Source organism: Bison bison, unplaced genomic scaffold (assembly GCF_000754665.1).
Source record: "Bison bison bison isolate TAMUID 2011002044 unplaced genomic scaffold, Bison_UMD1.0 scf7180017864295, whole genome shotgun sequence".
In the NCBI taxonomy this organism is placed as follows: domain Eukaryota; kingdom Metazoa; phylum Chordata; class Mammalia; order Artiodactyla; family Bovidae; genus Bison; species Bison bison.
Genome location: NW_011494867.1, coordinates 7841158 through 7855558, shown reverse-complemented (window position 1 = coordinate 7855558; position 14401 = coordinate 7841158). Strand labels below are relative to the sequence as shown.

Below are 14401 nucleotides of genomic sequence, written 5' to 3'. Positions count from 1 at the left end.
TAAATGGCATTATTTATCATTTTAATGGATAAGTAATATTCCACTGTATACATGAACCAGTGAAGTTGCTCAGTCGTGTCCAACTTTTTGCAATACCATGGACTGTAGCCTACCAGGCTCCTCCATCCATGGAATTTTCCAGGCAAGAGTACTGGAGTGGATTGCCATTTCCTTCTCCAGGGGATCTTCCTGACCCGGGAATTGAACCCAGGTTTCCCACATTGCAGGCAGATGCTTTACTGTCTGAGCCACCAGGGAAGCCCTTGTATACATGTACCACATCTAATTTATCCATCTTCTGTTGATGGACATTTAGGTTTTTCCAAGAGTCATGTCTGACTCTTTGCAACCCCATGGACTGCAACATGCCAGGCTTCCCTGTCCTTCACTATAACCCAGAGTTGGTTCAAACTCCTTGTCTATTGAGTCAGTGATTCCATCCAACCATCTCATCCTCTTTCAACTCCTCCTCCTCCTGCCATCAGTCTTTCCCAGCATCCAGGTCTTTTCCAATGAGCCAGCGCCAAAGTATTGGCACTTCGGCATCAGTCCTTCCAATGAATATTTAGGGTTGATTTCCTTTAGGACTGACTGGTTTGATCTCCTTGCTGTCCAAGGGACTCTCAAGAGTCTTCTCCAGCACCAGAGTGAAAGCATCAACTTTGTGTCACTCAGCCTTTTTTATGGTCCAACTCTAACATCCATACATGACTACTGGAAAAGGCTCAGAGGTTAAAGCATCTGCCTGCAATGCAGGAGACCTGGGTTTGATCCCTGGGTCAGGAAGATCCCCTGGAGAAGGAAATGGCAGCCCACTCCAGTATTCTTGCCTGGAGAATCCCATGGACGGAGGAGCCTGGTGGGCTGCAGTCCACAGGATCGCAAACAGCTGGACACGACTTCACTTTCACTTCCACTTTTGACTGTATAAACCTTTGTCGGCAAAGTGATGTCTCTGCTTTTTAACATACTGTCTAGGTTTGCCATAGCTTTTCTTCCAAGGATCAAGTGTCTTTTAATTTCATGGCTGCACTCACTGTCCATAGTGATTTTGGAGCCCAAGAAAAGAAAATCTGTCACTATTTTCACTTTTTCTCCTTTTATTTGCCATGAAGTGATGGGACCAGATGCCATGATCTTAGTTTTCTGAATGCTGAGTTTTAAGCTAGCTTTTTCATGCTCTTCTTTCACCTTCTTCGAGATGCTCTTTAGTTCCTCTTTGCTTTCTGCCATTAGGGTGATGTCTTCTGCATATCTGAGGTTATTGATATTTGTCCTGGAAATCTTGATTCCAGCTTGTGCTTCATCCAGCTCAGTATTTCCCATGATGTACTCTGCATATAAGTTAAATAAGCAAGGTGACAATATACAGCCTTGATGTGCTCCTTTCCCAATTTGTAACCGGTCCGTTGTTCCGTGTCGGGTTCTGACCGTTGCCTCTTGTCCTGCGTGCAGGTCTCTCAGGAGGCAGGTCAGGTGGTCTGGTGTTCCCATTTCCAAGGCTGGGCTGTTGTAAATAGTGCTGCTGTGAACACAGGGCCACATGTATCTTTTCAATTTACAGTTTCACCTGGGTATATGCCCAGGAGTAGGATTGCTGGATCAAATGGCAACTCTATTATAGTTTTTTGAGAAACGTCCATACTGCTGTCCATAATAGCAGCACCAGTTTACATTCCCAACAACGTTGGAAGAGGTTTCCCTTTACTCTACACCCTCTCCAGTGTTTTTTGTGGAATATGAAACAATGGCCTTACTGACTGCTGTGAGGTGTTGCCTCGGAGTCGCTTTGATTTGCATTTCTCTAAATAACTAGTGGTGTTGGGCATCTTTTTGTGTGCCTGTTGGCCGCCTATATATCTTCTTTGGAGAAATGTCTACTTAAGTCTTCAGCCTGTTTTTCTACTGAGTTGTTTATTTTTGTGTTGTTGTGTGAGCTGTTTGTGTATTGTGGAGATTAAGCCCTTGTAGGTCGCATCATTTTCAAATATTTCCTCCTGTTCCATAGATTGTCTTCTCGTTTTGTTTGTATTTTTCTTTTGCTGTGAAAAAGCTTGCAAATTTGATTAGGTCCCATTTGTTTATTTTTATTTCTATTGCCTTGGAAGACTGACCTAAGAAAACACTGGTATGATTTATATGACATAATGTTTTGCCTGTGATCTCTTCTAGGAGTTTGATGGTGTCCTATCATAGGTTTCTAAGTCTCTAAGCCATTTTGAGTTGATTTTTGTGCAATGTGAAAGGTTGTGTTCCAACTTCACCAATTTACATGTCCAGCTTTCCCAGCACCACTTCCTGAACTGACTTTTTCTCATTTTAAACTCTGCCTCCTTTGTGGAAGATGGATTGACTGTAGGTGTGTGGGTTTTCCTGAGCTTTCTGTTCTCTTCCGTTGATTCATTTGTCTGCTTTTCTGTTGTATTGCACTGCTCTGATTACTGTAGGTTTGGAGTATCGTCTGAAGTCTGGTAGGGTTATCCCTCCCGCTTTGTTGTTCTTCCTCAGGATTACTCGGGCCATTCCGGGGCTGTGACGGTCCATATAAACAGAAGGCGTATTTGTTCTAGTTCTGTGAAAAAAGTTATGGGTAATTTGACGGGGCTAGTATTAAATCTATAGATTGATGTGGGTAGTATTGTCATTTAAAAAATATTGTTACAATCCAAGAGCATGGGCTCTTTCCATTTTGGGAACCCTTTAATATCCTTCATTAACGTTTTGTGCTTCTCAGCATATTCGTCTTTCACCTCCTTGGTGAGATTTACTCCTAAGTTTGTGTTTTGTTTTGATGAGATTTTAAAAAGGATTGTTTGTTTACCTTCCCTTTATGATATTTCGTTTTTAGTATAAAGAAATGCAATTATTTTCTGTATGTTATTCTTATATTCTACTACCTTGCTGAATTCATTCATCAGTTCTGGTATTTTTTTGTATGGAATCTTCAGCATTTTCTATCTATAGTATGATGTTGTCTGCATATTATGACGATTTTACTCTTTTCCTACCAATTTGAATAACTTTTACTTCTTTTTTTTCTCTGATTGCTGTGGGTAGGACTTCCAGTAGTGTGTTGACGAGAAGTGGTGAGAGTGGGCATCCATGTCTTGGTCCAGATTTTAGCCAGAAGGCTTTCAGCTTCTCAAGGTTGAGTCTATTGCATATGGTTTTGTCATAAATAGCTTTTCTTGTGTCAAGATATGTTCCCTCTGTACCCACTATTGAAAGGGTTTTATTATGAATGGATGAATTTTATCAAGTGCTTTTTCTGCATCTTTGGAGAGAATCACGGGCTTTGGTTGATGTAGTTTATCACATTGGTTTACATATGTTGAACCATCCTTGTGACCCTGGGATGAATCCAAGTTGGTCATAGTGTATGACTTTTTTTGGCAGGAAAGTAGGGTTTATACAGTGGGCATGAGTAAGGAGGGGACAGGCCCAAGGCTCTCATGAGTGAGTGCAGGGCCCACCATTTGTTCTGAGGGCATGATGAGGGATGGATGTGACCTCACTGCCGTCTGGGATGAGCCGCTTTTCTGCACAATGTTTTCAAATTCATCCACATTAAACTTAGTAAATCCCCAGTTCTTGGAGATGTGGCTCTTCTGGAGACCAGGGAACTTGAACTTGGCCCCCCATGGAGGGCCTTAATCACAGATACCTTGTTGCAGATGGTAACTTGGTGCAGATGGACATGATGAACTGGGCAATGTGGACCCTGGCCAGTGTGCCCTGGGGCTTTCCAAAGGCACTGTGCACACCTGTCTGGAGTCTAGCCTGGGGACAGCATGCCAGTCGTGCATGTCCACTGGAAAGGGCTGTCTCCAGGCCCCTTAGGGCAACTGGAGCAGGCCATCAGGCTGCATACCCTTCTGAGGCTGCCGTGTGCAGCCATCGCACACTGGGCCCCATGGAGAAAAGAGTACAGTCGGCTACACTGGCTGCCGTGGCTTATGGCCTTTCCTGTGTATGGCTGGCTTCAGTTTGCTAATACTTGGTTGAGATTGGTTGGATCTGTAGTCAACAAAATGACTATCCTGTAGTTTTCTCTTTTGGTGGAGTCTTTGGTTTTGGTATCAGGGCCATAGTGGCTTCATGGAATGTCTTTGGGAGTGTTCCTTCCTCTTCAGTCTTTAGGAGGACTTGGAGAAGGATCGGTATAAGTTCTCTGTAGGCAGGCCTGCTTTTACATTTGTACTGGCCAGACCAACACTTCCAGTGTTTAAAAAAGAAACACACAACAGAGTTAGCACTGCCTTTCCCTGTCTTGGTCGCTGCCTCCCCATCGACTCAGTCTGTGTCTCGACTTTCAGATGTCCCTTTCAGTCGTTTTGTACTTCCGCCTCTCTGTATGTCTGTTCCACGCAACATGTAATATTGTTTGCATTTTTTAAAATGTGTACAAATGGTGTCACTGAGTGCACTTTTCTGCATTTCACTTTTCTCACACTTTTCTCACAGTGTGAGAAAGCATTTGAATGTATCCATGTTGTATGTATGTGCTGAGCTCCATTCTGCGTCACCTTCTTATACTAACCCATCTCTCAAATATCCTACATTTTCCTGTATATCCGCCTAGTAATTTGTGGTTTTCCTTTTTTTTTCCTTTGCTGTTTGTGTTGTTAGCTCCCTTCACTCAAATTATACTTGTGCGATCCATCCATGTTGCTTATAGCTCAGTCATTTGAGGTTGCTGTGTGTGCTCCATTGTGTAGGCACAAGGTTAACACATACAGGAGAGGGACAGCAGGACCCTTCTGGTTTTGCCTGGTGTGAAACGGCACTACAGACAGTCTTGTACATGTCCTTAGGGGACACAGGGATGCGCTTCTAGCAGGCACACTGGTGTCTCGCAGTATCCGTAGGGGACTGTCTCCAGGATCTGCCGTGGATTCAGCACTCTCAGGACGCTTAAGCCTCATAGTCCGCCCTCCGCACTCATGGATTCACCACCTGCTGATTCAGTGTGGACTGCAAACGTGGTACACGATCTGAGGTTGGTTGAATCCACAAATGCGCAACTCACGGATTACGGAGGGCCAACTGTATGCAGGAGTAGAATGCTTGCTCATAGGCTGTGCACGCGGTAAACATCAGTAGAGAGTCAAATGTCTTTACAATGTAATTTGCTACCAAATTACACAATCACCAGTTGCTCTGCATTCTTGCTAAGAACTGATAGTACTGTTAAGACTTTCCAATTTTTGCCACTCCAGTGTGTTAGTGGTATCTTCTTGTGGTCTTAATTTGCATTTTCTCTTACAAATAATGAGTAAGCATCTTTTCATTTGCCTATCACCCATTTGGATGTACTTTTATGAGGTGGTTATTCATGAAATACCTTTTACCCTAAAGGATGATCTTACTGACTTGGAGGGGTGGAGTCACATTTTCAATGAGACTTTTTGTCAGATAAGTTTATTAGAAATTCTTCTTCCACCTGTGGCTTGCTTTTTTATTATCCTCACTGTATCTTTTGAGGAGCAGCAGTCATGAAGGCTAGCAGAGTCTAGTTTCGCTGCCTTCCTTGCCAGGTGAAGTCTTTGGTATTTTGTTGAAACTTTTCCCTACTGTAAGGCTGTGATACTGTTTGATCTTTTACCTCTTGATCTGTAATCTAACTTTGGTTGATATTTGTGTGTGGTATAAGGTCAGGGTCAGATTTCATGCCTGTTAGTGATGTTAAAATAAATTTGCTCAACAGATTAAAAAAAAAAAAAAAAAACTAGGAAAACTGGTCAGTACTCAGAGCCAGTGACCATCCTGTCTTCACTGGACACAATCTGGGTTTCTAGGGATAAGAATCATCTGAACTTCTCACAATGAAAGGTGTAGAATCAGATAATCAGGACCACCAGGTAGCCTAACTGCATGTTCTTCTTTGACTTGTGCTTTGAACCAGTTATGACAGTTTAATCATTCCACGGTTAATGAAGGGGTTAAATAAAATTAGACAGGTGTTCACTTAGCATCTTTATGAGAGTTATGATGTTATCCACTTTTAAAAAGTGACCTTTCAGCAGTTTTAATTCATCCTTTGTTCTTTTCTACTCTCCGCGTCTCTTCTACTGCAGGGCTTTGTCACAGACTCAGGTTTTGGGCCAGGGTGACTAGTCCAGTCACCAGAGGCTGAGGATCGGGCTGGGGCAGAGTGGCCTCCTGTGCACAGGACTTGATGACAAGAAAACACAATGACAGTTCTGGCGCACCCTCGTGCTTAGTGGAGAAACAACAGGTGTTTTTACTAACATCATTGCATGACTAGCACAAAAAATTCTTCCAAAGACCAACAAACTGCAGAGTTGTCATGTATTAACTTTAGAAACTTGGGTTTCTACATGGAGTGAGGTTTTGCTTAAAGAAAGACTAGTAACCGAGGGGAAAAAGGAAAGGACAGAAAAGCATTTTTTTTTTTTTATGGTAACTGTGTCATCGCTGGCAGGCCTATATCCTAGTTTATAGAAGAACAAAAAATGAATAGTTTTTAACAACAAAAAATGATTCCAGACAGACTGCTAGTAATCTAGTGAATGAGATAGTTTTATTTTTTTAAACTGTGATACAGCCATTTAATTCTCACATTAACAACAGCCAACATTTATGTGATACATTCACATGATTCTCTGTCTACACACAAGCACACACTATTTATATAAAAAATAAATTAAGCTTTAATAATAAACACACGTTTACAAGTGCAGCTTTTTAAAGCCTATTGAGAAATAAGTATGGACATTTCTGAGACAGGATCACCATGGAACTGGTTCTTCAGGAAGAAAATATTTTGAGAATGAAAAGCCTAACACAAAATCAGTGAGTAGTTTTCAAATGCCAGTTTTATAATTCTGCGTATTTCTTAATCTAATGATCAGCTTTCTGTTGGTAAGAATATAGCTTTGAGGGTTGTCTCCAAAAAGCTGGATATCACCTATTTGGAAAGTTCGTCTACACTTCTAGAAATTAAAAGAACTAGAGCCCCCTTTATCCATCCTTCTTAAGTCCAAATAAAACTCACCCTTGGTGGCTCTGGATCAGTCTTCTTAAAATGTTATGCTCAGAGACCTCCTGACTTTGGAAAACTCGTGGGTCCCCTTACACATTTCTACACTGATGTCTAATGACTTCATCCTGAATAGTTGCAAAGGTGTGTGCGGTACATGGTAGATACTGCATCTTCCGGTAAAATATTTCCATTTCCCTTTAAATTTAGCCAAAGGTTCTAAATACACTTGGTGATAGACACTACCATCCTTTCAAAAAATTCTACAAACAAGGGAATTTTTAATGGTAGGAAGTGCCACATTTTTTTTTTTTTTACTCATTGAATTTGTATCTTTATTCTACTTTATAAAATTGTAGCTTAATTCTTCTTGGCTTATATATTGTTTAGTTACATATCTGTAACAAAATTACACATCCTACCTACACTAATCATTTAAAAAGGCTCCACATATTTTAAATTTCTTCTGAACTCAGCTTGTTTAATAAACAGAGTACACATTTAATAAAGAACAAAACACAGTAAAATTCCACTGGCAACGTAATGCGTCAAAGAAGGCGTCTACTTTGGTCCTTTGCTCTCTGTGTAGAGTACTATTACCTTTGGCAGAACGGCAGCGATACAGTGTCGATTCTGTTCTCCATTTTCAGTTTTACAAATGGAAATGCAAATGATCCTTTTTTCACACAGACAAATGAGAACAGAAGGAGTTAGTGGTAGCAGGGTAATCTCAGGATACTCAGAAATCTGGGTATTCCTTCAGTTTTGTTGAAAGCAAGGAACTGGAAACCACCAGCACTGGAGGAGGACCCGTATCCTGTTAAGAGGCTTGCACTTTCCAGACACTATACTCAACTGTATCTTGAGTCCTGCTCTGGAGTAAGACTGAATGTGGGGAGAAGACCTACTTCCTTCTGTAAGGGGAGAAAAGGGCATTTTCTCACACTGATGAATCTTTGGATAGAGTGCAACAGGAAGTTGAGGATCTGAAAATTGATCCGCTGAAAAAATGAGTCTGTGGCTCCTTGGAAAGCTCTGGTAGACTGCTAGGGGTAAGGCTGGCCCAGTTTAAAAACCACTGGCCTTGGCTTAAGTTCAGCTCTAACTACATCGTAAAGCGTATAAATTATTAGATCATGTCACTGTCTTTAATAAAGAAGCAGGTCCTCAAATGTGTTCCTATGTAACTAGTCCTGTAAGATGTTTCTTGGCAAAAGGGTTCTCAGATCAAACTTAGGAAATGTGATATTCTAACCCCTCTTCAGTGTGCACGTTAGAATAGCGAAGTTTACAGCAGAGAAATTAACTTTGTCCAACCTAAATTTCCCAAACTCAAATGATCTAACCAGCTTCATCTATTTCGTTTTCCATGTAGTAACTAATGTTCACCATTTCCTTTATTCAGTAGAATAAAGACAGTTGTGCACACAGGCAGTCGTGGCCTGACTCCATCAGTGTTGCTGCCATCTTTCACAGCGTTCCTGTCACTCTCCTGCTGGATCTGAATCGGCTGTGCTCTTTACCTGGCTGTGAGAGCACAGTCTCAGCTAGGTATTTACACTCAGGTTACGTGGCTTCCAGGCAGACTCAGGGAAGAGCAGCGATGTCATCTGTGCCCCTCTTTCTCTCTCTGTGCATCCTCATGGAGAGACTCCTAACACCAACACGACCAGATTCATGTGTTACCCTATCATGGGGAGAACGGTGGTACCAAGGCAAATACCCAGTGATGCTGAATCGACATCACTGTAGCACCTGAGAGGAGGAGCCAATCTTTCGGGGCGAGGGTTCTTCTCAGCACCGTGGAGAATGTCAGCACCCCCCTCAGCTGCTCTGCTCCACTCCACTCTGCGAGGATGTGGCTGGGTGTGGATTCTACAACACAGCAGCTGAACAGATGCTGAGCCTTCTGTCTTCTATGCTGCTACTTCATCATTCCTTTGACAAAGTAGCAGATAAATGCATTTTAAGCAGAAAGGGGACCCAGATCTTAGCTTTTGAGCTTTTAAATGGAGTAAAGTGGGAAAGTGTTATGTCCTTTACACACCCCAGGCTGCAAACAGGTAATGCCATCGACACCTGAGCTTGTAGGGAAAATGACGGGGCCAAAAGCAGCTTGAGCTGAGGCTCCACCGGCTGCCTGGCCAACAGCTAACTGGACGCTGTGCACTGTGGCTGCCCTGCAGCGCCCAGCTCAGTGCCTGTTTCATCTGAGCGTTCTTGAAAGGTGCTTTGAACATTTTTACCACCAGGAATACTCGTCTCTCGGTTGCCAATGCCAAATAAACTAGCAGCTTCGACTCGGGAATAACTGAGAGCCCCACCTTGGTCAGTCTGCTCTCGGGTGTGTTCTCCTGGCCTCGTGGGAGGAGAATGCGTTCCTTTAGAAGCACATGGTGAGGTGCCGTGAGGCCAGGATAATGGCTGTTTTTTCCTTAACATTTTAAACACATGGTCTCCCCTGATTTTACTGCTTGCTGTGTGGAAGTCCTCAGTAAATTTGTGTGGAATGGAGGAGGGGGTCTTCTGATCGCACAGAGCAGGGCTGGCTTTAATGGACTCTTCCGCTGATACAGACATGCTAAGCTCAGGACCATAAGGGGAGTGGGTTTCTAGGACCCAGTTCCATCCAAGTAAAGCCCCTAGGCCGACTGTTAGTTTGTTCCTCCCAGCACTTTTTTTTCCCCCATAGGTAAACCTCTTTTCTCCTAAGTCAGTTCTCAGTTCATTCTGTGTTGTGCCTCTGCTGACCACCCCCGCCCCCCACCTTCTTCGCTTTGAAAAAGCCTTCCTAAAGCATCACATGTACAAATCAGTAAATAGCATCCCAGGATGTAGACGAGTATCGCCTTGTCCTCGGTGGCTCTGCCCCTTCGGGGGTGGCTGCACCTGAGATTTTCTGTCATTCCCTAAAGCTTAGCTCACTGCTTCAGGAAACGGGGTCACCCAGGGAGCCCACCCTGTCTCACCCCATGTGAGCAGTGAGTGAGCCCACGGCCCTGTGGCTGTGCAGACCAGGGAGTGGACAGGCCGCGGGGGTAAGAAGCTGGCCAGTCCTTCATGGGGCTCTGGTCTCTGATAGGCTTGTAAGTCAGAAAGCCCCCAGCTTGCCACCTTGACCCCACTCACCCAGCAAGTCCCTGTCCTAATGAACGGCCCACCCCACCCCTCATGTGCGGCTGTGGCGGGTCCAGCCGCCAGAGGGAGTTCAAGTGCTCTGAGCTGGGGCAGGACTGGGTCTCCTCTCCAGGCCTGGTGAAGTCCGAGGCCTTCAGTGTGAGATCATTTGCCTTTTAGTTCAGATCTTTTCAGAATCTAATGAGTTAGTTCCTTACAGACCCAGCTCATCTTCTGTAGAAATCAGTTACCTGGGTCTTTAGAGGCCAGAGAAGGAATCCTGCTCACTCTACAGCTCGTGCACAGAAGGTCACTGATCGAGTTTCACTGCATTTATTCAGGGAGGTTTGGAACGTGAGAGGCCTCGTGTGAGCACATTTTGGGATCCTCTTTAGAGACTGTAAGTTAAGAAAGCGTCCAAGATGAAAAGGTTACCCCAACTCATGCTACTTGGGTCTCCACATATGTCATCTCGGTGACAGGCTGGAGGAGTGACGACCTCACACGTGAGCACGTTCCCAGGGTCTGAACAGAGCACACGCTCCTCCATGAAAGCTCACACACATACACGACATGCTTACACATGGACCCAGCTTCTATGAGTAAAACTTGCTGTTGCTGACTCTCTTCTCTCTTAACCTGAAATAAAACAGATTTCACTGTCATCCATTAGTCTAGGACTCAAGGATACATGGCAGACTTGGGGAAGTGGACCCCAGGCAAGAAACCTCTACAAATCTGTATCCTCACTGGTCTTTGTCCTGGGGTCACTGCTGCTGTGCAGGTGTCATCAAGATGAAATGAGAATAACATGGAGAAGGCATCTCCATGCTGTGTCCAGGGAGGTCACTACTGACATTTTCTTGGAGATAGTTTTGGTGGAGCAAGACTCTGGCATACCTGGCCGTCTGTCCTTACGTGTCTACAGCACAACTCAGAGCACCCCTTGCTGGAAGTTGGCGGGATTCTGCTTTAATTTAGGACCCTGGACAAGCCCAGGCTTGGGAGGGCGAGAAGGGCTCCTTAAACAGTAGTGGTCATTGCTTATTTTCACTCTTTCCTGGGCGTGCTCAGGAGGACAGTTCAGCTCAGGGAAGGTGCAGATGCTTGAGCTCTTAGTATAAGTAATTGATGGAGCCAAGAGAAGAGGGGTCAGGGCTCAGGCTTTCTGAAGGGGGAGCCTTGCCCTCCACCCTGACCTCACAGTGGCTGCAGGCTGTGACCCACCTGCGGTTGCACTTCTCCTGGTACAGCTGCAGCTGGTTCTCGTTGACGTTGAATTCTCTGACCAGGGCATCGCGGGTGGCGCTGCGCAGGTTCTGGTGGGTGTCGTACAGAAAGAGCTGGTTGTTCAGTTCTTCTTGCCGCCTCCGCAGCTGGCGGCAGGAGGAATACAGCTCCTCTTCGCTCTCCTGGAGAACAGACAGGATGACAGCCATGGGGAGACGTGCCGCCTGGAGGGGAGACTGCAGGGAGCACGGGGCAGACCCGATCGTCTGCGGGGTTCCCAGAAGAGCCAGGGCCTATCTTATTCAAAGCAAAAAATGGTGCTTCTAAAAGATCTCTAAGGGATGGCTACTCAGGAGGTCAGTCTAGTGCTGTTATACCGATGCAGTGGACCGAGTGAGAGACTCCAGTGCCTCCAAAGCGTGCGTGGATATACACAGGTGGGCTTCTGCTGACGCTGATTTCTACAACAAGTGGACTCTAACCATACACTGGTCTGAAATCTTTTTCCCAGGTTAACGACCTAACAGACTGCTGTGGGCATCCCCCGAGCAAACAGGCAGAACTCTAACTTTGGAGGTGAGGAGAGCGAGGGTGAAAGTTATCCTGACCGCTGCAAAGGTGCCGGGGAATGAAATGGCGATTGTCTTTGCACAAGGGGTGAAGATAAAGGGACAGTCCTTACTAACGGACGCAGCCAGTGAGTGAGGCACTGAGAAGGGCCAGTGCCGACTGTGCTTAAGTGTCTACTCTTCCTCGAAGACACCAGTTTTCCTTCCTGCTAATACTAAAGCGAAACAAAGCAAGAGCCATGTTGACGTCGCAACACTCAGCTACAAATGGTCCCGTCACCTTCTCTCCACCTGACAGAAAACAACTTCTTTAGACTTCATATATGTAATGACTGTTTGTGATCTGTTTGTCTGAAATTCATCTTTTCTGCTAAATGCTTATATAATTGGAGGCCTTCATCTCTGTTTCTGAATCCCAAAGGATTTATAGATGTTATATAATTTAGTCATTAGTAGCCCATATACATGTGATATAACAAACATCCAGGAAAGTAAATAAAGCATTTATACAGTTTAGTGAGTAACTATAAAGCAAACAGCGGTGGAGCCACCAGCAAGTCAAAAAGTAGAGCGTTATCCACTCTGCGAACCCCTCCCAATCAGGACTCCCTCCTTCCCTCTTAAAATTTTGTATCAATTCTTTCCTGGCTTTCTTTGGAGTCTTGAGTTATTTCCAAAAAACTTAGTTTTTATATTCTAAAGTGAAAGTGAAGTCGCTCAGTCGTGTCTGACTCTTTGCGACCCCATGGACGGTAGCCCACCAGGCTCCTCTGTCCATGGGATTTTCCAATCAAGAGTACTGGAGTGGGTTTTCTCCAGCGGATCTTCCCGACCCAGGGATGGAACCCAGGTCTCCCGCATTGCAGACACACGCTTTGCCGCCTGAGCCACCAGGCCAGTCCATTGTATACTAAGGCGATGGTTATTCTGTTTTGCCGTACATGTATCTTTGTCACCACTGTGTTTGCACTGCATTCCTTCTTCCTTACTATGGTCATTCTTTTAGCAAAGTTTATTAGTAGTAAATCAAGTCTTTTTTATCTGAAAATACCTTCATTTTCCCCCCACTCTTGAATGGTAGCTGCTGGATGTAGAATCCCCGACCCACAGCTGTGTCTACGGCCTTGCGAAGGCGCCCGCTCAGCGCTCAGGCCGCTGCCGCTGCACACGGAGACATGCTGCTCCGCGCCAGTCCTCTGCGGGGATCTGTCTTTCCTCCTTTCCACACTGCTGTGTTTGTATTGGAGAATGTTTTTCTCTTCAGTGCTAGAAAATTCTCCTCCCTGAATATTTCAAGTATTTTATGTTGGAGCCTCTCATTTTACCCTATTTTTCCCCTTTTAATATATTTTTCTTGTTTTGCTGTATTAAAGCAAATTCCCCAAACACAATCTTTACATTTATTGTTTCCCTTAAAGGTACCCATTCTGGAATTTCCCACTTACTAAGCTTTAAAGATTCCCCCAACCCAGGATTTTTCAATTTGTTATGTTCCAGGATTTCTTTTTTCCCCCAAACTTTAACCTTTTTATTTTGTATTGGGGTATAGCTGATTAACAATGTTGTGGTCGATTCAGGTGAACAGCGAAGGGACTCGGCCGTATATATATTAATACATGCATCCGTTCTCCCCCAAACCCCGCTCCCGTCCAGGCTGCCACACAACATTGAGCAGAGTTCCCTGTGCTGTATATACAACAGGCTCCAGAGATTTCTTAACTGGTCATTTCATTCCTACATGTTTTTGATTAAGTTTTTTAAATGTATGTATCCACTGGGTTCTCTTTTTAAGAAGTATTTGTTTTCAGTTATTTTCAGAGTCACTGGAGTCAGTTCCCTAGCTTCTGTGCATGCTGGCTGTGTCAGCGTTACTTTCCTTGAGTGCTAAGACATTCCCCTGCAGGTTCGCCTGGAATGGCAAGCTCCTCCCTCCCTCAGGCTGCACACTGCCCTCTGCCCTCTGCCCTCTGCCCTCTGCCAGGCCTGGAAAGCTTCTGTGTCTTAACGTGTGTTGTATGTAGGCAGCAGTTCCCTCCAGGTCTATTCAGAAGGTGCCATCGCCCTCAGAAAAAAGGCTTCCGAGGAATTTTTATGAAGCCAGCACAAGAAAACCTGACCCAAAACATCAGCGAGTACCAGTGAGAGAGCCCTAAAGAGAACAGTAACACGCACAGCACAGATGCTCGTTAAACAATCAAGCCTACTGTGTTTCATTATGAAATTCCTTCCTCCTTCTCTTAAGCAAGCAGACACGCCCTTTCTCTGCTTCCCTTCTCCACTGCGTCGTCTCCATCAGCAGCACAAGCACATCTTCAGAAGCTCTCGCTTCACCCACCCCAGCTCCTGACCCACCCCTCTCGTCACCTTCACAGCCAGTGTCCTCGAATAAGTCATATGTTCCTCATCAGTGTATCATGTACATCATGCATATCATGTTCTGCATTTTCAGTTTTTATTAATTATATATACACAAAGTTTAAAG

At 44.6% G+C, this 14401-nt stretch overlaps 1 protein-coding gene across 2 annotated transcripts in view; it reads right to left on the bottom strand.

The window, feature by feature from the left end:
- Positions 1-6525: 6525 nt before the first annotated feature.
- The window catches only part of PLCG2 (phospholipase C, gamma 2 (phosphatidylinositol-specific)), a 162481-nt gene continuing 154605 nt past the window's right edge, over positions 6526-14401 (bottom strand). For both annotated transcript variants that reach the window (XM_010850801.1, XM_010850802.1), the window contains 2 exons: positions 11348-11532; positions 6526-10759 (listed from right to left, as the gene is read on the bottom strand). In XM_010850801.1, the coding sequence (XP_010849103.1) occupies positions 10717-10759; positions 11348-11532 (228 nt within the window). In that variant the 3' untranslated portion in view covers positions 6526-10716. The remainder of the gene's footprint in view (positions 10760-11347; positions 11533-14401) is intronic.